The sequence below is a fragment of the Aethalodelphis obliquidens genome, unplaced genomic scaffold (assembly GCF_003676395.1).
Source record: "Aethalodelphis obliquidens isolate GAN/ISIS:26980383/991018 unplaced genomic scaffold, ASM367639v1 scaffold75, whole genome shotgun sequence".
In the NCBI taxonomy this organism is placed as follows: Eukaryota; Metazoa; Chordata; class Mammalia; order Artiodactyla; family Delphinidae; genus Aethalodelphis; species Aethalodelphis obliquidens.
In genome coordinates, this window is record NW_020838019.1 from 4,146,898 (window position 1) to 4,169,307 (window position 22,410).

At 52.8% G+C, this 22,410-nt stretch overlaps 1 protein-coding gene across 3 annotated transcripts in view; it reads left to right on the forward strand.

The window, feature by feature from the left end:
* NKD1 (NKD inhibitor of Wnt signaling pathway 1) overlaps positions 1-9,327 on the forward strand; it is an 86,369-nt gene extending 77,042 nt beyond the window's left edge. For 2 of the 3 annotated variants that reach the window (XM_027092136.1, XM_027092137.1), the window contains 4 exons: positions 4,546-4,693; positions 5,190-5,274; positions 6,605-6,732; positions 7,769-9,327. In XM_027092136.1, the coding sequence (XP_026947937.1) occupies positions 4,546-4,693; positions 5,190-5,274; positions 6,605-6,732; positions 7,769-8,361 (954 nt within the window). In that variant the 3' untranslated portion in view covers positions 8,362-9,327. The remainder of the gene's footprint in view (positions 1-4,545; positions 4,694-5,189; positions 5,275-6,604; positions 6,733-7,768) is intronic. The other variant, XR_003429828.1, reaches the window with a different exon arrangement.
* Positions 9,328-22,410: the final 13,083 nt, after the last annotated feature.

A 22,410-nucleotide genomic window follows, 5' to 3' on the forward strand; every position in this document is an offset into this window, starting at 1 on the left:
TCAGTGACAGAATCCCAGCACAAACTACAGTAAGAAAAAAAAAGAGGACTATATTGGCTCATGTGACTGAAACTTCAGTCCACGGGCACTGACTTCAGGCATGGCTGGATCCAGAGGCTCAAGGTCTTCAGGACTAGCTGTTCTTCAAGGTTCTCGTTCCTCTGTGTTCCTTTATTATCAGGCCTGCTCTCCCCTTGGCAGTAGCGAGATAACAGCTGATAGTTTCAGTCTGTATCCCATGCTCTTTGCAACCCTCCCAAGTTCAGAATGTCAGCTGGAGTTCCAGAACCGAATCTGACTGGCTTTGATTGAGCCACATGTCTGCTCCTGAACCAGTCATTTTTGCCATAAGTTTGTGATGCTTTTAATGGCCAACTCTGGGTCGATGTGCTCATTCTGGAGTCAGGGGAAAGTTATTTGACCCGTGAGTCACATAGACTGAAAATGGGGCGGGGTGGATTTGGCTTACAAAATAAAATCAAGGTGCTGTTATTAGGGGAAGAGAGAATGGATTCTAGGGAGGCAAAGCCCCCAGAGGGACCTGGGTGTTTGGGAAGCAGTGGAGACCCTTCCTGGTTTGGGACCCTGGGGAGATGAGGGGTGGTTTAGGTGAGACCCCCAAGTGCCCTCCAGCTGTGATGCTTTTTGTTGGGGGTTATTGTTTTTCCATAGCGAGGAGCCCCTGTTTCCCACCCCCCTGCCCCCACCTGTTAGGGAATGGAGTCATTGTCTTCACAGGGGAACACATTACAGGCTTGAAGCCTGCGTAACAGAACTGAATTGGGGTGGCAATAGGGGGCAGCCAGGCTGGGCTTCTCAGAGGCGTGGTGGCCTCTCCCCTCTTCTAACACGTGCGGTGGCCCAGACGACTCAGCCTCTGGTAGCCGTCCTCTTCCTTTCTAGCTCAGAAGAGGCCAAGGGAGCCTCAGGAGCTGACTGTAAAAGGGTTTGCCCCCCACCTCGGAGACCTTACAGAAATCTTGCAGGCAGACACTGCATTCTGCTTTCCTTTACCCCTTGCTAACAAGATGAATAGAAAGGAAGTGAGGCTTTCCAAGGAGGGTGCCCCAGCTCGGCCCCTGGGGTGAGCCTTCACTGGTTTCTTTCTCCTGCCCAGCAGCAAGGAGGTTGGCTTCCAGTCCAGGGAAGACCCAGCCTGGTGTTTCTTTGGGTCTATTTTTAGCCCCAAAGTCACTCCTCAAATCTGGCTATAAATACGGTTCCCCTCCACACCCTCTGACCATCAGCATGCATGTTCCTGTGTGCTGGGGCAGACGCGCTCCCGCCTCCCTGCAACCACAGCCTACAGCTTCCCAACTCGGAAGAAAGAACCTGTTCATCCTTCAGGTGTTCACTTGTACAGTATTTACAGGCACCTACTCCTCTCCGTTCCGGACCCTGTGCGGTCAACAGGGCTGATTTTTCCAGCTGGGATAGACAAAGCACACATGTTCCTAGACCCCGAATCAGCTGGAACCCTCGGGGATCACACACCAGGGCCCCAGGCCTGGTATATGATGCTTAGGTGATGACGTTCGTGGACCTCACTTTCCTCACCTGTAAAATAATGACACCTCCTTCACAGGCTTCCTAAGATGATGAGAAAGAGTGGGCAGTCATGGTGGTGCAGAGCAGCTCAAGGGAAAGAGAAGGGGGAAGAGGGGTCCTCCGTGGGCCTTGCCAGAAGAGCTGGGATCCCCAGGGAGCCAGCAAGTGAGTAGCTGGAGCCCAAGTCTCAGCCTGGCAGCCCCACCGTCCCAGGCTAGCCCTCAGGTGTTCTGGCCCAGCACAGGCAACAAAAGCAAAAATAGATGAATTGGACTACATCAAAATTAAAAACTTCTGTGCATCAAAGGACACAATCAGCAGAGTGAAAGGCAACCTATGGAATAGGAGAAAATATCTGCAAATCATGTGTCTGAGAAGGGATTAATGTCTAGAATATATAAAGAGCTCCGACAACTCAACAACAAAACAAACAACTCGATTAAAAAATGGGCAAAGACTAACTAGATATTTCTCCAAAGAAGATACACAGATAGACAATAAGCACATGAAAAGATGCTCAACATCACTAATTATCAGGGAAATGCAGATCAACACCACAATGAGATAGTACCTCACACTGTCAGAATGGCTGTTATCAAAAGGACAAAAAAATAACGAGTGCTGGTGAGGATGTGGAGAAAACAGAACCCTTGCGCACTGTTGATGGGTTTATAAATTTGTTCAACCACTATGGAAAATAGTAGGGAGGTTCCTCAAAAAATTAAATATAGAATTACCATCTGACCCAGAAATTCCACTTCTGGGAGTATACCCCAAGGGCGTGAAAGCAGATTCTTTAAGAGATACTTATACAGCCATGTTCATAGCAGCAGTATTCACAATAGCCAAGAGGTGGAAGCAACCCAAGTGTCCACTGATGGGTGAATGGATAGGCAAAACGTGACCTATCCATACGATGGAATATTATTCAGCCTTAAAAAGGGAGGAAATTCTGACACATGCTACAACATGGACGAACCTTGAGGGCATTACGCTACGTGAAAGAAGCCAGTTACAAAAAGACAAATGCTGTATGATTCCTAGAGGTTATCGATGAGGTTCCTAGAGGTAGTTAAACTCATAGAGACAGAAATAAAATGGGGGCTGCCTGTGGCTGGGGGCAGAGGGGAATGAGTTGAAAAAAATTACCTAGTTGCCAGTATCAAAGATTCTGAAGATTTAACAAGAGATTCTGGGTTTCTGGCTTCTCTGGAATGACCCTCAGCCTGCACTGCCACATTACAAGTCAGTTGAGCTGGGCGGCTGCCACCTCCTGTGGGTGGGAACAGTACCCCAGTTGGCCCCAGCATTCCTGGTCATCCATCCACCTACCCGCATGGCCATGGCAGTGCTTGGTGTCACCTCTGCCCAAGGGCTTATGGGTGAGGGGGCAAAAGGGGGCTGAGTCTGTCTGTGTTCATGAAGAGTCTCTGGGCAGATAATCGACCATCTGTGAGCCTGACCTATAGAGGGGAAATACCTTTTCCAGAGTTTTCCAACATCATTCAAAGCAGGAACCCTCCCCTTAGCAGATGGCCGGAACAAAGGGAGACCTAGTGAGGGGAACCTGCTTCCCCCTCCATCACCCAATCAGGATTGGAGAGCACTGTTCTGGTTAAGGGGGTAACTGAGGCCCAGAGAGAAGATGAGATTTGGTCAAGTTCTCACAGAATAGTTTATCTTTGTGGACGCATCCACTTTTCCATTTTTCATGCAGGAGGTGCTCATCAGACCAGAAGTAGATGCTGTTGACGCCCACGCCCACAGTATCTGAGGCCCTCCTCCAAGTTCACCTGTTAGTGCCCCGCATAAGAGCTTTCTCTGGTGCCTGGGAGACGGCTTACGCTTTTCAGTACAGCCTGGAAGTCTGGGGGATGTAGCGTCCCTGGTGCAGCTCTCCACCCATAGCATCCCTGGGGCAATTCTCTACCCCTGAGGGATGATAGTATTTTTTTTTTAACATCTTTATTGGAGTATAATTGCTTTACAGTGTTGTGTTAGTTTCTGCTGTATAACAAAGTGAATCAGCTATATGCATACATATATCCCCATATCCCCTCCCTCTTGCGTCTCCCTCCCACTCTCCTTATCCCACCTTTCTAGGCGGTCGCAAAGCTCCGAGCTGATCTCCCTGTGCTATGCAGCTGCTTCCCACTAGCTATTTTATATTTGGTAGTGTATATATGTCAATGCTACTCTCTCACTTTGTCCCAGCTTACCCTTCTCCCTCCCCGTGTCCTCAAGTCCATTCTCTACGTCTGTGTCTTTATTCCTGTCCTGCCCCTAGGTTCACCTTTTTTTTTTTTTTTTAGATTCCATATATATGTGTTAGCATATGGTATTTGTTTATCTCTTTCTGACTTACTTCACTCTGTATGACAGACTCTAGGTCCATCCACCTCACTGCAAATAACTCAATTTCGTTTCTCTTTATGGCTGAGTAATATTCCATTGTATATATGTGCCACATCTTCTTTATCCATTCATCTGTCAATGGATACTTAGGTTGCTTCCATGTCCTGACTATTGTAAATAGTGCTGCAATGAACATTGTGGTACATGACTCTTTTTGAATTTTGGTTTTCTCAGGGTATATGCCCAGTAGTGGGATTGCTGGGTCATATGGTAGTTCTATTTTTAGTACTTTAAGGAACCTCCATACTGTTCTCCATAGTGGCTGCATCAATTCACATTCCCACCAGCAGTGCAGGAGGCTTCCCTCTGGGATGGGAGTATTCTGAAGCAGCTTCCACAGTCCCTCCAAGGTCCCCGGTGTCCCTGAACCCCGCTGCCCACGGCCCTTCCTGTGCACTCGGGTCATTCACTCTCCCTCTCCCTCACTCTTGCTTCCCCTTCCTGTGAACCCCTGACATCCTAGTGTTTGCCTGAGGCTGGGCTTTGGGGGAACCAGGGGGAACTTCGGCCTTTCAGATTCCAGAGGCCCTCCGATTCCTTTGTTTTAAATGCACGTGGGTCTCTGCTTCCCTTGCCACCCAGGACATCACCAGCCTGCTGCACACCATCTACGAGGTGGTCGATTCCTCCGTCAACCACTCCCCGACGTCGAGCAAGACGCTGCGGGTGAAGCTCACCGTGGCCCCCGATGGGAGCCAGAGCAAGAAGAGCGTCCTTCTCAGTCACCCCGGTGAGGGCTGGAGGGGCACGCTGGCCACGGGAGTCGGTCCACTCCCAGCTCTCAGGGAGGGTCAGAGCCCCACCTGGGAGGAGTGGGAGGGAGTCCTGGGGCCTTTCCTGCGAGCTGCTCTGTGGACAGGTGGCATTTGAGTGGGTCCTGGAATTCCAGATGGAAGGCCCTGCATAAGCAAAGCGCTGGAGGTGGGCCTGGGCGTGGCAAGCAGCCGCAGTAAAGGCTTCTGTGATGGGGAGTGTAGGTGGGCGGGGCCTCGAAGGCAGCTAAGGAGTCTGGGGAGGAGGTGAGTCCGGGGGAGGCATCAGGCCGGGCAGGAAGCTGCGAGACCCCTCTATTTAGTCCTGGCTGGGAGAACCCTCCCCGCAGAACCATTGCGAAGCTGCTGTGGGCCAGTTTCAAGGGCTGTGTGCTAGGCAGCCTGGGTGGGGCCGGGAGGCCGATGGGTGCAGGAACAGGCTGCTCACCGGGCTGTTTCTCTGGTGGGACTCAGACCTGCAGGGCACCAGGCCCAGAGCAGAGACCAAGCCCGCCGAGGAGCTGCGAAGCTGGGAGAAGAAGCAGCGGGCCCTTCTCAGGTAGGGCGAGCGCGGGCAGAGCCGGCCCAGTGCCTCTGAGCACGGATTGAGCCCCAGCTGTGGACCTGCCTCTAAGGGATTCCTGGCAGGAGGCTGCAGTCTACATTCTCCTCGGGGGCAGGGCGTAGCGGGGTGGGCAGTGATTTCAGAGGTCAGGTTCGCAAATCAAACTCAGTTGTCCAAAGAGCTAAATGGAGGTCCACGTTGCTTCATCCAAAATGCTTTGGGCCAGATTTGTTTTGGAATTTGGCATTTGTTGAGTTTTAGAAAGGTGCTCCCAGTGTATTTCTATGTGGGATCTGCACAGCACCCCAGGGTTTAGCACATAGATATTTCTGCAGGGACACATATAAATATTCATGCTAAGTGAGAGAAAGACTATAGCTACCTTCGCATCTGTTTAGAGCAAGCTTGGCTGCCACATGGGTTATGGAAGATCTTTGTTTTCACGTGCTTTGGATTTCAGAATTGTGGCTAAGGGGTTGTAAAGCTGCAATTATCTTTCACCTGTTGTTATTTAACTGCAAGGAAGGAAGTGAGGAGAGGGAGGGAAGAAAGGAGAGAGACTGGGTAAAGAAAAGTGCTGAGTAAACAGTAATATAAAGTAACAGTAATGTGGGACAGTATCTACTGTGAACATGGAGAGGTAATGACTGGGATTTGAGAAGCAAATAGGGGAAAGAGAGAAGGTGGTCCAGGCAGGGACACAGCATGGCGTGGGGAGAGGGCTAGGAATTGGGGGTGCCCAGGCTGGCTACAGATGTGGGGGGCTGCCCTGGGGGAGCAGGCAAGCTAGTGTGGGCAGATCACAGAGGCCCTTGAAGGGGAGGGGTAGGGAGCCCAGAATCCTGCAGTGGGAGAAAGGTCACCTCTCTCCCCCGCCTGCCCCTCCCTGCACCTCACACCACACCGGGAAGGCCCGTTCTGAGCTTTGGGCAGGTTATGGAGTGCTCCAGCCTCAACTCCAGTGGCCTGGGGGCTTCAGTTCTCCCCACCCCGTGGGGAGCCAGGGAGACGTTAGGAACACATGGTTTGAAGCCTGGCTCTGGAGCATCCTTAAGTTTTGACCAGTTGCCTTCTCCTTTGCTTTGGGCCTGTTCAAAGCATGGTCCCTAACCCGTCCTCCCGGAAGGCCCAGGGAGGCCAGGCAGGGGAGGAAGAGGAGGGACCGAGTGCCGACGTGCTCACTCCCTCCCGCCCCTGCTCCCAAGACCCAGACAGAAATTAACAGAGGGTCCAGAAGGGTTTGTCCTGGTGGCTTCCCAGGAGCTCGTGGGACCACTCCCACCGCGAGGCCAGGGCCCACCCTCTCGCTTGTCTTCCCTGATAGGTTCCAGGGTGACAGCCGTCTGGAGCAGTCCGGCTGCTACCACCATTGCGTGGATGAGAACATTGAGAGGAGAAACCACTACTTAGATCTCGCTGGGATAGAAAACTACACGTCCCAGTTCGGGCCTGGTAAGGGAGCTCCTTCACCGGTGAGGGCGGCCAGGGCAGGGCGTGGCGGGGCGGGCAGGTGGGCTGGTGGGGGAATGTGTGTTCGCTGGCCCCCTTGGGCTGGGGGAAGACCTAGCCTTTACTGGACAGAGTATAGAGTTTTCTTGGAGGAGATGGCATTCAAAACATTTAAAACATTAAAAGAAGCACAAAGTTGAACAAAATCAAGTAGTGTCCGAGGGCTTATAATTCAATGAAAACAATGGTTCGGTGCTGAACCCCGACCCACCCCTCTCTTCCAGTGAGGACCCTGGGCTTCGTTAAGCAAAACAGTGCTCTGTCTTTTTTTTTCTTTTTTTTTTTGCAGTACGCAGGCCTCTCACTGTTGTGGCCTCTCCCGTTGCGGAGCACAGGCTCCGGACGCGCAGGCTCAGTGGCCATGGCTCACGGGCCCAGCCGCTCCGCGGCATGTGGGATCTTCCTGGACTGGGGCACGAACCCGTGTCCCCTGCATCGGCAGGCGGACTCTCAACCACTGCACCACCAGGGAAGCCCAGGGCTCTGTCTTTATCAGCCCTTGACATCTCAGCTCTTGCTAAAATAGATGAAGACACAGTCCACTTAATTTCACTCCCCACAACGCCCTTCTCCCCTTCCCCCCGCCCCCGCCCCGTGTTTAATTCCTCTCTGAGTTACCTCTATAAGTTAAGGAACATGCTTGTAGATTTCCTTTGTGCTCCAGTGACCTTAGACAGTTTTAACAATGTCCCTGTCTCCTCTCTTTCCAAGCTCTCAGAAGGAGAATTAATTATTTTTAAAGACCTAACACAGAAACAGTTTTTCCCACTTAGCAGATGGCAAAGTTCCATTGCAGAAAAGTTTCCTCCAAGGCAGAGGGAGGAGCAGTGGGCTGGGTGTCGGGGCATGGGGTTAGCTCTGATAAGGAGCAGCTGCCTCTGTCAGCCTGGGAGAACTGGGGGCGGAGTGGTTTCCAGGGCACCGTGTGACACCAGCACACAGTAGGTGCTCATTAAACATTTGTTGAATTGGTTCCTAGGCTCCCCGTCAGTGGCTCAGAAGTCAGAACTGCCGCCCCGCACCTCCAACCCCGCTCGATCTCGCTCCCACGAGCCAGAAGCCATCCACGTCCCACACCGAAAGCCCCCAGGCGTGGACCCCGGCTTCTTCCACTTTCTTGACACCCCATTCTCCAAGGTCTCGGAGGTCCAGCAGCGGCTCCGGGGTGGTACCCAGGACGGGAGCAAGCACTTTGTGAGGTCCCCCAAGGCCCAGGGCAAGAGCGTGGGTGTGGGCCACGTGGCCAGAGGGGCAAGAAGCAAACCCGCCATGGGACCTGCTGTCCCTGCGGTGTCCCCATCCGCCCACCTGGCCGCCAGCCCGGCCCTCCTCCCCACTCTGGCGCCCCTCGGGCACAAGAAGCACAAGCACCGTGCCAAGGAGAGCCATCAGGGGTGCCGGGGCCTGCAGGCGCCCCTAGCCGTGGGCGGCACCGTCGTGGGGCGGGGCCACGTCAGGGAGCTGCCCGCGGTGGTGGTGTACGAGAGCCAGGCCGGCCAGGCGGTCCAGAGACACGAGCATCACCACCACCACGAACACCACCACCATTACCACCACTTCTACCAGACCTAGAGCCCCGCCCCCGCCCTTGCCCCACCATATGAAGGACCCCCCTCCCCCTGCCCCCAAGGCATTATTATTCTATTAATTATTGTTATTATGACGATTATTGTTTATTAATAATTATTGTTACTCCACTAATATTCAGCTAGCCTCCATGTAGAAGATATATGGAAACACAGAACTAAACTTTTATTTATATGTCGTGGGGACTGCATAACTTACCCAAGAAATGACTCTGGGTTTGGAAGTGGCCTGTAGTGGCAGAGGCTCCCTGGGGCTCCGGAGCTGCGGTGTCCACGCAGGCCATTCCACACGCTTCCCAGCCCCGGGCAAGCCCTCGGCCAGAGCTCTGCCCCATCCCAGTCTCTTCCAGGAGAACACCCTTCCCTGGCCCGGCTTCCAGAGACCCTTGAAATCTCCGAGAAGATAAACAGCTGCTACCTCTTAGTATGATTCTGATTTTATTTTGCCCTTAACTGATTGTAATGTGCTACAAGGGATTTCAGCGGACTGCGCGACCTTCCCAGCTGTTGTGTTTTTATGTCCCAACCTAGAAAGCTTAGCTGTCCTTTCTGGAATTATCTTTCACACCTTTCCAGTGGGATCACGCCTCTGCCCCAAACCAGTCCCATCTTTTCTGTCGTGCGCGACATGAAAATACATTTCTCTTTTTTCTCTCCTCCTCCTCTCTTGAGAAAGATACACGCCCATATTTAAAGACTGCCCCTGAAACCAGCCTTCTCATTTTGGAAACCTCCGGAGAGGGAACCAACCACACAGACAAGTGTGGTTTTCCCAGATCGGGCAATTATGTGTTGTTGGTTGTGACCGAAGATGTGGAAACCTGGTGTCCTACCATTGGCAAATATATACATACCTACGTGGTTCTCTAACAGAGCTTTCTGTATCTGTAGATAGATACCCTCTGTCCATTTCTATGTATCTTTCTATAAATATACACTCTCAGGTACCTTTTCTGGTGTGCAGAAGTCCGTGCTTTGCTTCTCAAGACACATCCAGAGAGAGCCCAGACGTGACCCTGTGTGCCTCCTGTTGGGGTGCTGTTCATTAGATGCCAGTGGCCACCTGCCTCTCATCAGGGATCTTTTCTCGAGGTTCGGGATCTGGCTGGTTTTGGAGAGGACTGTTGGAGTACAGAAGCGTGGAGGGAAACGGGGATAGTGGCCAGAGCTGGGACCCTGGAGCAATGTCCTCTGTAGAGCAGAATTTTGTTTGATTGAGACCCGGGGAGGCCAGGAAAAGGACACCTGTCAACTAGTCAGGGACCCCGGGAAAAACTGATGACACACACTCTGATTGGGTAATGGGGTGAGCTTAATAAAGGGAATATTTACATAGTGTGGGCAAAGCCTCCTGAAAGATCGTGCGCCGGCACTGTGGTACCACTCCTGCCCCTGGAGTGGAGGGCATGGGAGAGAGTCATCCTCCGCAGACACAGAGGGGTGGGGACACCTGAAGGAGCCGTGACCTTCACTGGAAGGATGCAGCCAGCCTGTGAGGACCCTACAGGGAAATGACTTCCTGACCTCACTCTCCTGCCCGCCTGTATCCTGCGGAGGCACCGTTGGCTGAAGCCACCAGGAGCCAGAGAGTGAGGCAGCTATTGATGGGGGTCACACAGGCGTTCTGCCGGGGAAGAGGAGAGTGGAGAGTGAATCTGGAGGGACACAGGAAGAAAAAGCGGCTCCAGCTGCCTGCCTTTCTGCCACTTGGTCTCCCAGCTGGCACTCCCTTTTCCAGAGCCTCTGGTGTTGGTTTACCGTGGTTGGTAAGGAGTTTGTTTTTGAAGATAGTGTGCTGACTTGTTGTCACTGTATTAATTTTATTAGTTACTGGTGTGCCTGGGACTGGATTAGTACGGTTAATCCTTATGACAACCCTGAGGCAGCCGGTGGAAGCTCAGGGAGCACAACAGGCTCAGGGAGGTTGAGTAACTCTCTTGAGACCACACAGCAGGTGGCAGAAGTGGGATTCTAGTCTTTCCCAGGATCCCTGAACCAGTGGATTTGGGCTTCCCTTGTTTAGGGCTATGGGCTTCTGTCAGTCAGGAACCTACTCAAACTGACAGGAATGTAACCAACCCAGGGAAGGCAGGGAGGAAGCTGGCTTTGAGAGGACAGGCTGTGAATGAAGCTGAGGCTCGCTGGTTCTCATGGCTCCCTTTCTGGATTTCTACTTCTCCCCCGACATGCTTTGCCGTGGTGTGGGGACTGCTGGCCCTTTGGGCCGCACAACCAGATGGAAAAGGATTTCCCACTAGGGCAAGCCCAAGGAAGGATTCTAATTGGCTGGGCTTGGATCTGGTACCCATCCCTGGACCAATCACGGTGGCTCCTCTGGAGTCACACATCCAGCCTGTGGAGAGGGGGAGGGGCCTGTGCCAGAAGAAGGAAGAGGAGGGGTGCTGAGCAGACCAGAGCAGATGGCGCCCCAGGAGAATTGCTGCAACCATGGAGACAAGCCAGGCATCGGGTCCACGCAGGGAGCCTCTCTGTGGCCTGGTGGGCTGAGAGCGTTTCCGAAGCCTCTGAGAGGAGGTCCCTGCCATCTCTCCCAGCCCCACACCTGTCAGGGCTCTGTTATTTCTTGGTACCTGGAATTTACCTAACTTTAAAAAGTAGTAACGTGCACATGTAGAATATTCAGTTAGTACACAGAGGTGCACAGGAAGAAGTACACATCCCTCTGACTTCCCTGACCCCAGCTTCCCGGGGCCCTTTGGATGTGGCGTGGTGGTGTGAGCACAGATGTCGGTGCCCAGCTGCCTGGTGCAAATCCTGACTCCTTCCCTTAGTAGCCTGTGTACTTCTCAAGCCTCAGCTTCCCCTTTATAAGGGGGGTCAGAAGAGACCTACCCCACAGGGTTGTTGTGAGAATTCAGTCAGTTAAAACGGTGCCTGGCCCACAGGAGCACTATGGAAGTGTCACTGCCATTTTTTTATAAAAATAAATACATTTAAATGAGATATCTCCCCATTTAAATTCTGTTGATTTTTTTTTAAAGATTTTATTTTTTTCAGAGCAGGTTTAGATTTACAGCAGAATTGAGAGGAAGGTGCTGAAATTTCCCATATACCCTCTGACCTCTGCATGCATTGCCTACCCCATTGTCAACATCACTCAACAGATAGTACATTTTTTACCAAAGAAGGACCTGTATCAACACATCATAATCACCCAGAGTCCACAGTTTACCTTGGGGCTCACACTTGATGTCATACATTCAATGGGTTTGGACAAATGTATAATGATGTGTATCCACAGCTATAGTATCGCAGAGTATTTTCACTGCCCTAAAAATGCTCCATGTTCTGCTTATTCACCTCTCCCCCACCCCTAGTTTTATTTCAAAAAATATTTCAAAGTTTGAAACAGAAAACCGTGTAACCGTGAAACTCACCACCCAGATTTTACAAATGCTGACATTTTGCAGTATTTATTTCAGATCTATATTTAAGAAAGAAAACACTGCCGTTACTGCTTAATCCTCTTCCCACCACACCCTTTTATTTTTACCCAAGGAGTAGCATAGTATTCATACTTAGGCCCTTTTTCTCTGTGACCTAATGTATTGGAAGAGCTCCCCGCATCCGTCACAGAGCTCTGCCCGCTCCTCTCTAACAACTGCTCAACCCCCTCTTGGTCCAAGGCGCTGTCGCAGGCTTGCCCATCCCCTCCTGCAGGCAGGTGGGTCTCATCCTAGGCCACGGCACATCCTCGTGCCCGGGTTGTCTCAGTGCCCACAGGCCGGAGCACTGACAACAGACCTCCAACGCGGAACAGCTGAGTTCAAGAGCACGTGTGATTTCAATGTTGATCGGTTGTAAATGAGCTCTAAAAGAAGTTGTACCAAGTAATTGGAAGTTTAAGGAAGAAGAGAGAAAAGGAAGAGAAGGAAGGAGAGAGGAGGGAAAGAGGGAAGGAGGGAGGGAGGGAGGGAAGGAAGGGAGGGATAGAGGGAGGGAGGATGGAACGAACGCACGGTCAACCATGCTTCTTGGTGAGGTTTTGAGCACATTTTCCTGCAGGCTGGTGGGCGTGAGTTTTGTCTTGTGTGCAAATCTGACACCCACTGCGCAGGAGCTGCCCCTGCTTCCCCAGGACCTGAGCTCTGAGCACCGGGGCTCCCTCACTTGCGGCTCTGCCAGCCTCACGCACGCTTGCACAAAGCGCTGGCTGGTCGCTAGGATGCCCAGTTCCGCCGATCTGTCACTGGCACCGTGGACGTCTGTTTAAGGCAGCCAGCTGGGCCGAGGCTCTCATCACCTAGGGCGCGCTGGGGATCGGGGAGCCCCGGGGGCCTGTGCGCTTCACACCCAGCCATGCCAATTACACTTTTTGGCAAAGGAAACAGCTGGGAGCAGTTTCTTTCACTCTCCCCTACCCCGCCCCACTTTATTCTCAGGGCTTAGATGTCAAATCATTACTGGGCCAGAAGGAAGGCAGCCTTGCAGGTGACAGGAGGAGGGGAAGCCTGCCTGCCCTAATAACCCGGCTTCTGTGAGACCTGTCAGCGCTCCTGGGAATGAAAGGGGGCCCCGGAGCTGTGCTCGGTGCCGGAGGGCTGTGGCATCCCACCGCTACCGTCCTCACCTCCTCACTGAAGGTAGGGCTTCACCAGCACGTACAGGAGACTGCAGGCCCCAAAGATCCCAAGGCGGCCTCGCCCCTGGTCCAGCCAGCCCCAGAATCTGCCCTCCCAGCCCCTGCCTTTGCTCCCCAAGGCCCGTGGGTGTAACCCCAGCCTCACCCCTGCTCCCTATGTGTGCATGGCTGTGTTTTGCAGAACCAATACAGGCGGTTCAGCCAGATGCCTTATAGCCCCTAAAAGCTGTGTATTGACTCCTAAATGCTGTACAAGGGCACCCTCTCCAGTCATGAAGGCTTCATCACTTCCTACAGTCACGCCTCTTATGTGGGGGCTCTGATCTGGCTCTTGGTCTCGTCACCTTCTCCCAAACCAGCAGACCTTTGAACCTGACCCCTCTTCTCGGGGGCTCACACCCTTGAATAACTTTACTGGTTAATGCATGTCCCTGCCAAGGGCTTTCTGCACCCAGCATCTTCCTTTAGCATGAGAAGGGGGGATGGGAGTGAGGTCCATCTCCTAGCAGCAGAAGGTGACCTCAGAAGGGGAGGAAGTAGCGGAGGCTGGCCTAGACTCCCCGTCTCCCACCGAGCACCCCCCTGTCCCCGCAAGGGGTTTCCTCTCCCCTCCACGTTCTCTCCATAAAGTAGAATTGTGTTGCATCCAGTCCGTGAGCCTGACAGAGACAAGAGGATCTCCACCTCGACAGAGACCCTCCAGACTTGACTTTGCCATAGGACAGCCTGCGGGTGGGAGCTGGGGGTGGGCGGGATGGAATGCGCACAGCCAGTAATTCTCATCCTACGAGTGCTTCAGAGTCACCCGGGGAGATTTTTAAAATACCGGTGCCCGGGTGCCACCTCTGATGGTGCTGATTCCCTGGCCTGGGCACCAAGATGTTCCAAGCTCCCGTGGGGCCAGGCTGAGAACCCAGATGACCTCAAAGGGCTCCTTTGAGGGCAATACCTAACTTCAGGGCCCATAAGAATCTCCCAGGGAGCATGTTAAATGCAGAGACGCAGGCCCACCCCCAGAGACTGAGATTCCATGGGCCTGGGGGTGGGCGCAGGGATCAGGGCTTTGGACACGCTCTCACCCCAGGAGATGATGTTGCAGCTGGGCCCATAGAGCACAGTGTGAGAAACCCAGGGCCTTGTCACAAGCAGGGTGGGACCCCAGTGGCCTGGCCTTAGGGAGTATGTGCACTGAGGTATAAGCGAGACAGAGAGAGCTCCCCAGGCCCCTGTCCCAACCCCCGGAAACCTCCAAAAAGCCTCACGATGTTGGGGCAAGTGGCCATGACCATGCCAGAGGACAGGGTGGAGACTTCAGTAACAGCCCTCCCGGGGTGAGCCCAGTTCTTTTCCTAGCTGCCCTGCCTCCTGGGCCCTCAGTAATCTACCACCCTCCCCTCAAAGCTACAGGCGCCAAAGAGACGGATTTAGCGGGACTCAAGGCCTGTGCTCCAATGGGGGCAGGTCCACGGTGAGCCCTGGTGTGGGGATCACTGCTCTCCTTCGTCCCTCGGCTCTCTAGGGAAATGCCAGTGGGCCCTTCCCAGTCTTCCTGCCTTGCTTTGAGGCCCTTGCTCCCTGGGGAGGTACTTGTGCAGCTGGTCAAAGCCAGCCTTGGGGAAGGGGGGCTCCGTGCAACCACCTACCCGTGCTGCTTTGCTGCGCTACAGACCAGCTCTTGGTTCACAAGCCTACAGGTGCCCTGCTGAGCCCCTACTCAGACCTGCTTTGGCTTGGCGGACGGAATTTGAGGAGGTGACAGGATCCAGTAGCCAGACCGCAGAATGCAGGCTGGGGGCCTCGGCTCAGAAGGGCAGAACCGCCCGTGGTTGAGGGTATGGACACTGGAATCAGGCAGACCTGAAGTGAGTCCTGGTCCTGCTACTTCCTAGCTGTGCCACCTTAGACAAGTGACCTGGCCTCTCTGTGCCTCCATTTCCTTCTCTGTAACATGGGACTGATCAGAGTATCCCGCTCACTGTTAGGCTGTTGTGAGGATCAGATTCAATGATCTCTTGGGCCTGAAGCGTCCAGCTCAGAGCCAGGCAGAGCAGACCTTCAGGACGTGGCTGCTACTGTTATGAGAATCCGGCCCCGCCGGGCTTGTGGGGAAGGAGGTAGAGTCCTGAGTGCTGAAGGGTGCAGAGCCCCTGTGGAGCAGCGGCTGCAGCGTGCCACCTCCCCACCTGCCTTGTTGCTTTTCCCTTCCACATGCGATGAGTTCACTCCATTCCTTCCAGCCCCAACCTACAGTGTGAACTTGGGCAAGCCCCGGCCCACTCTGGGCCTTAAATCCCAAATCTGCATAATGAGATTGCCCTTGGCTCTGACAAGCTGGGCCTTGGGGTGGCAGCTCTGTGCCCTAAAAGGATGGGGCAGCGAGTGGTGGGACTGGCAACCTAAGAGCCGTGCCCAGCAGCTCCTTCCCCCGGGTGGGGGGCAGCCCCAGGAACAGTCCTTGGCTGTCCTGCGTCTGGGCCTCTCCTTTGTCCTCCAGGAATCGACCAGGCCCTGAGCCCTAGGACTGCAGAGAAATCTAAACCTCCATGCCTATCACTCACGGAGCCCTCATGGTACGTTCAGCCTACATTTGCTGACACCCTTAGAAGAGCCTTGTGAGGAAACAGAGGAGGAAGCCGAGTTACGGTCCAGCTAAATGACGTAGCAAGGTTACCGCTAATGTGTTAAACACAGTGTGACACCTGTCCCTGGAGAAAAGCTGTTAGTCCCTCACCCCTCCCTTGCCAGAAACCTGTGGGCACTGACAAAGATTAGCAAAGACCAGTCCTACCCCTCCTCTGCCATCACCCCAGTCAAGTCCAGGGACATGTGAGTGCAAGGTATGTCTGGGAGATGGGGCTGCTGGTCTGGCTCGAGGCCCCAGCGGCAGCCAAACGGTGCCCACGCTCTCAGGACGCCCTGCCGCTCCCCTTCATTCACAGTGTTGATTCCGTTTGCCATTACAGCAGAGCCTCGTCACTCACGGTATTTACTCTCCGTAAAGTTATCGCCAACACTGATTTAGCCAGGTCTTAGGGGAAATATAGGGTTAGGTTCCTGCGAGCCTCTGGTCACAACGTCTCCATCAACTTTATGTTGCGTGTTTGTTTAAAAACACCTTGTTTACTCTACAATGTTGACTGGTTAACATTGGACTCAAGGCCCTCAGCCACAGTAGCCCATGCCCAAATGAAGCTTGTCTTGCACACACATTCATATTTTCTCCGTAAGGCACACCACAGCCTTCCTGCTCGTAGGGACACTAGACAGCCCTTCAGCCGTGGCTAACACAAAGCACAAAAAATGCAAAAAGCACAGCGCTGAATAGGCCACGGAAAGAACACGCTTATAGTGTGAGAGCTGAAACGGAAAGGCAGAGTGTTGCCTCGTTTGATGTCAGCTGAGAACGCACGCGACTAGCGGCTCAAATTTTTCGGTGCTCTGCGCGTGACCACGAATGACCATGAAAGCGCCGTGAGTATTGATTTTGAGGTTACAAGTACATTTTAGTGAGTAGGCGAATTCACAGATAAAGAGTCTGTGAGTCATCAGGATCGACTGTGTAAGCTCGCTTGTGCCTCTGATTATTTGGTTAACATCTGTTTCCACTAAAGTGCTATCTTGTTCACCAAAGATTATTTTGTAATCCCAAAGGCCCAGCAAAGATAGGTGCTTGTTAAATATCTGCTGAGCTCCGGAACGATAGCAAGTTCCTGGCCTGCCCACGCGGCCCCAAGCCAGATCTAGCATATGGCCGGCTCTCGGCACTCAGCACATCTCTGTTGATTGGATTCATGAGGACAACCAGGCAGGGGACACCCTCTCACGGGGTCCTGCTCAGGCTCCTTGACGTGCTGATTCAGCCTCCAGGAAGGGGTAGCAGCCTTTGGACAGACTGAAACCCAAGGATGTGCCAGGGCCGCTCTGGGTGGCACAGAGCTGAGGGGCAGCGTCCCTGGGCTTAGCCAGTGGGCTCCCAGCACAGACCAGGGACACGGGTCTCAGGTGACTTTGAGTGGCTCTGTCCCCAGGCCAGATCCTCTCCTGACGGAGCGTGTACTTGGCCATCTTAACAGAGGTCACACGATTCCATTTCCTCTGGCTCTAGTCTCAAAAAGCAGCATCTGATTGTGATTTGTTCAGAAATTCCTAGCCAGAATGTTCTAGTGTGGTCCATAGGACCTTTTTTCCCTTCCTCCTGCCTCCCTCCCTCCCTCCTTCCTTCTTCTGTTGTGCAGAAGGAATCTGGCATTTGAGTACCCCACTCAGTCTTGCTTTGCGGTTTGGTGACTGCAAGTCAGTCTGGGGTCAGACCACCCCTGTGGTGACAAGAAGCGGCCCAAATCAAGCCTGGTCAGAGCAAAGGGTGACCCAAACTCGGTGCTCACTGCTCAGAGAGGTCCTTCTCAGGTCCAGGCGGCCTTTCCCTGGACCACACCTGTCTCATGTTCATCACCAGATTCCCCTATCCGTTCATACTGTCAGTTACTTACTGATCAACTGCTGCGTGTCAAGACCATGCTCAGCACGAAATAAGACAGGCCTCCTTCCTCCCTCCCTTCAGAGCTTTCAGTCTCCTCAGGAGACAGCTGTCACACCAAAATTATATTGTTATCAACTGTGATAACTTTTGGGGAGACAGGTGAGGGAATAACAGAGGGGACGTGATTGAGATTGGGGCTTGCAGAGGGCCTCTCCGGGAAGCCACATTTAGGTGGAGACCTCAACAATGAGGAGGAATTAGTCTGGTGAAAGCTAGAGGAAACCGCTTGTACAAAGGCCCTGAGGTGCAAGACCGGGTAGGCCATTGGACACATGGATGGAGGCCAGAGAGGCTGAGCACGGACTAGAGAGAAGCCCAGGGTGGGCAGGGTCTGGGGGGCCACGGTGGAGAGTTTGCTCACGACCCTGAAGAAACATCAAGAAGTAGGAGGGTCAAACAATAGGTCGGAAGGTGGGCACAGAATATGACCATCTGGCCGCTTAGTGGAGAAGGAGCTGGAGCCAGTAGCCTGGAGAGGAAGCCCTCATCATAGGACACAGGCCAGCCGGGTTCGTACAAGTTGCTTATGACATTCTCACCCATAAAAGTGCCGGGGATCCACTTTTCTGTCTATACCCGGGTTCAGCAATACCTTCTCTGCTGTTGAACAACGTCATAAGCGTGAGAAGGAACAAAAAGTAAAGTTGGGAAGTACGAGAGGGCAGAGACAGAGAGAGACAGAGGCCTCAGATTGCTGAATTGGCGCCTGTGAAGGCAGAAAAGGAATGGCTGACTTATGTCCCTCTGCCAGGAGAGGGGAAAGAAGGGAGGCATGATATTGACTTAAACATGGGGGATTTAAAAGGCCCCTATGTTCCCACTTTGTGCTTTGCTTCTAACAGACAGCCTGGGACCTTTGAAGTCGGTCTGGCCCAGTGGGGAGCAGGCTTCTGTGGAGACAAGATGCTAACAGGGGCGGGGGAAGGGGGCCAGGGGGCGGCCGAAACTCTATTAGGCATGCTCTAGCAAAAAGAAAGGCAAATCCAATGATAATGTACATCTGTTTCAGGGAATTTATAAGCTTTGAACATTTTTTATGGGCAGATAAGTGGGTCCTTTTCTTACCATAACTTAGAACTTCAAAGCTGAGTGTGTGGATAATGCAAATTGCTGAAATATGAGATTTTCCCTACAAAGAGGTTTCCAAAAAAGACGAGGAAGCAAAAAAAAGAGACCGAGAGAGAGAGAACGAAGGCTAATTGATGCCACAGTCTTTTATGTAGATGGCAAAAACGGGACAGAAATTGATTTTTATGAAAAAAGAAATTGATGGGAAAGATAGGGCGAAGCGGAGGCCACGAGGCAGGTATGGGGGCTGAGACGAGGACCAGCAGGCTGGCCTAGGCTGTGGCTTGGCCCCGGAGACACACGACCCCTCCCTCTAGGAGTCCTCACTCTTAATGGGGAAGACGAGACAAACGGACACAAGGACACTTCAGAGCCATCCTAGGCAGTGTCAGCCCAGGGCCTGATCCATCCCAAGTCCAAGGGGGCTTCAGGGCAGGGTAGCGCCTGGGGGCCTGGGGAAGTCAGGAAAGACTTCCCGGAGGAGGCAGGCATGATGGGGCTGTGGGGGGGTGTGGGGGTGGGATTCTAGATGGCGAAGCAGCTGAATCATGGGACCCCTGGGTTATGCCTCGGCCACCCAGCCCCCATCACACTCAGCCCTCTGTGCCTTTCTTGTCTCCACACCTCTGCCCCCAGCAAGTAGCCTGTGCGCTCCTTGAGGGCAGGGACGTAGTAAATAATATACGCTGGTTGAATGAACGAATCAGTGAATGAACGGCATTCCGAGTCAACCAGCTCCATCTTTTCAGTACTTCATGTCTATGGTGGAAGACTCAGACTGCAAGGGAAGATGGGGGCGTGCTTTGGTCCTTGTGATTGACCCCAATATCCTTTCTGCCCCTAGGTGATTAGTCTAAGCCAGTCTTTTTTTTTTTTTTTTTTTGCGGTACGCGAGCCTCTCACTGTTGTGGCCTCTCCCGTTGCGGAGCACAGGCTCCGGACGCACAGGCTCAGCGGCCATGGCTCACGGGCCCAGCCGCTCCGCGGCATGTGGGATCTTCCCGGACCGGGGCACGAACCCGTGTCCCCTGCATCGGCAGGCGGACTCTCAACCACTGTGCCACCAGGGAAGCCTGCCAGTCGTTTTTTTAAACTACATTTTGGTTCTAATAATTAGAACATAACCAAATGTGAATTTTTGACCTTGTAAAGTTGTTCTTTTGACATTATAGATTTGAGTTCTTTTTCCTCTTTTTTCTGATCTTCTTTTCTTCTCTCTCTACTGCCCCCCTCCCATTCCTCCTCTTCCTCCTTCTCCTTCTTCTTCAACAAATTCACAGATGTAAGAGGCCTTTTCTGTTAATCGCATTGCTGGTCTCGGCCAGTCTTGGTAAAGCCATCATCCCCTTTGCCAGTGATGGGTTCGGGAGAGGTCACGTGACCCTGTTCTGGCCAATGAGACCTGAAGGAAAGTCTCTTGAGGGGCCTGTAAGGCGTCATGATGACAGCCGTCTGGCCACCAGCCTGAGGACCACAGAGCAGGCGCGGGGAGAGCCCGGGCCCGAGAGGATGTCGTTGAGCTCCTACTTGCACAGTAACTGGTGGCTACCCAGCATCTGCACTTCAGTTGTTGGGCTTTTCTCAGGAGAAGATCGTGAGATGTGGATTTGAGAGCAAGTTGTTTATTTTGAGGCGATCCTGGGAAGTGCTGGTAGGGGAGTGAGGAAGGGGACAGGGCAGGAAAGATACCTAGAGCTTGATTCTGCTGGGAACCCATGTGAAACGCCCATCACAGTTACCTACCCTCAGAGCCAGGAAGCTGGGCTATTTATCCACCCATTCCCACCAGGCTTTAGTCGAGGGCTGCTCCCACCACAGGCAGGGGGAGCTCCGGTGGCCAGACGGAGCCTTCCATCACAGGCACCGGCAGCTGGGGAGCGGACGAGCAGACACAGAAACGCTTCACGCGGGGGACTCAGGGCCAGGCACTGGCGTTGTCTGTTCCTTAGGGTTTCTGTTGCTGACAGCATCTTAATCACTGCTAGGTGATCATGGAGGGCCTCCAAGGAAAAGGTGAGGGCTTTGAACATGTTCCTGGGAATCCAAGGGCAGACGTTCAAGGTGTGGGGCCGTGTCATGATGAGGACGTTAAAGACTTGGAGGGGTGGTGTGGAAGGTGCCTGGGGCTTCGCTACGGGAGCTCGGCATCTGCCTTTACCTGACATCCAGCCAGCATCTTAGGGGATGTCAGCACTCACCTAGATCCAATCTCTAAACTTTGTAAACCAACCCCCTCCCGGAAACAACCTCCTTTTTTTTCTTGTCTTAAGCTACCCACTCCTGAGTCCCACTGTGGACCCAGAGGTACCCCACCCTGGAAGCCACAAAAACTGCTACCTCCCTCTGTCCTTACTCCTGTCCTTCTCACACTGGTTCCCTTTCGGTTCCTCCTGACTAGCTCCCTTTCACTCCCTCATCTTCACTTCCTGCTTCCTCTCCCATAGGCTGTGGTCTGGATTTCCACCACTCTCTGTCCAATACCCTCTACTCCATCACCTCTGTCTTTCTGCCCCATCCATATGACAGAAGCCAACTCTGGAAAAAGTAAAGCGCTCAGGATCAAGAGCTCTGGGGTCAGATGGACAATTACAATTCTCCCCACCAAGTTGCCACTGATTGTTTTGTCCTAAATCCAGTGGGAATTATAGTGGCTACCTTTCTTGACTTCTTGGCTGTGTTTCACGATGGTGACCATATCCTTCATTTCAGAATACCCTCCACCCTTGGATTCTGTGCCCAGGATGCTAGTTGCTCCCCTGTATCCATTCTCCCTTTGTTCTTGGTAATAGGATCTCTGGTTTTGAGTTCAAGAATAAAGATGACAGTTTTCAGACTATTTTGTCACTAAACTTTGTGACTAAATTCTAGTCGGTTTTATGTGGCAGTTCCTGGAAATCTGCCTTAAGAGCTGCCTTGTTTATTCCTATCATCCCTTTTATTCTCCATTCCTTCTTCCATTCTGCTGCCTGGAAAGCAGGTGTGATGACTGTAATTCTAGCCACCATTTTGGACCATGAGGACAAGTAGAACACCCCAGAGATGGTGGAGTGGCTGGCAGAAGCCTGTGCCCTTAAGGGTTTAGAGGACCAGGGCTTTTATTCCAGACCTGGAATCTACATTTAGACTATTAAATGAGGAAGAAATCAACTTCTCACTTGTTTAAACCACTCTCCCTTGTAATCAAACTGAATCCTAAGTGAAATTGCTTCCCGGCCATCAAGCCCTTTTGGATTTGCTCCAGCCTCTCTGAGCTGCTTTTAGCAGTCAGCTTTGCCTAATCCTCCTTTAAAAATTGCAGCATTGAAACTGGGTACATGGGACCTCTCTGTACTATCTTTGCAGAATCTGTAAGTATTTCAAATAAAAAGTTTTCAAAATAGTGGCATTGCTTCAATCTCAGTTTTGGCCTCCGTGTCTCCTCCATGGACTCACTTTCGGGGTTCTCATCCACTGCCACGGCCTTGATGGCCATCTCTAGGCTGTTGACAAGGAGTTCCAGCTACATGCCCCTGAAGGAACTCATCATCCTACCTCAAAACCTTACTGTGGAGGTGGTGGACCTCTGGGAGGTGTACGGAGCGCTCCCGGCGTGTCCACCTGCAGGACGAAAGGCTGGAGCATGTGTTCACTGGTTCCAGACTGTGTCTCAGGGTGATGCCTCCTCAATTCCAGGCTGTGTGCTTGCAAGCAGACTCCCGGGGGACTGGAGGGGGCCCCAGGAATTTGCAGGGAGGCAAGCCTGCCGGGGCAACGGGAGTCTGTGCTTGCTGGGCTGTTCCTCAGAGTGGCAGCTGAAGTTGTAGGTGGCCTTGGGTCTGTGGTGC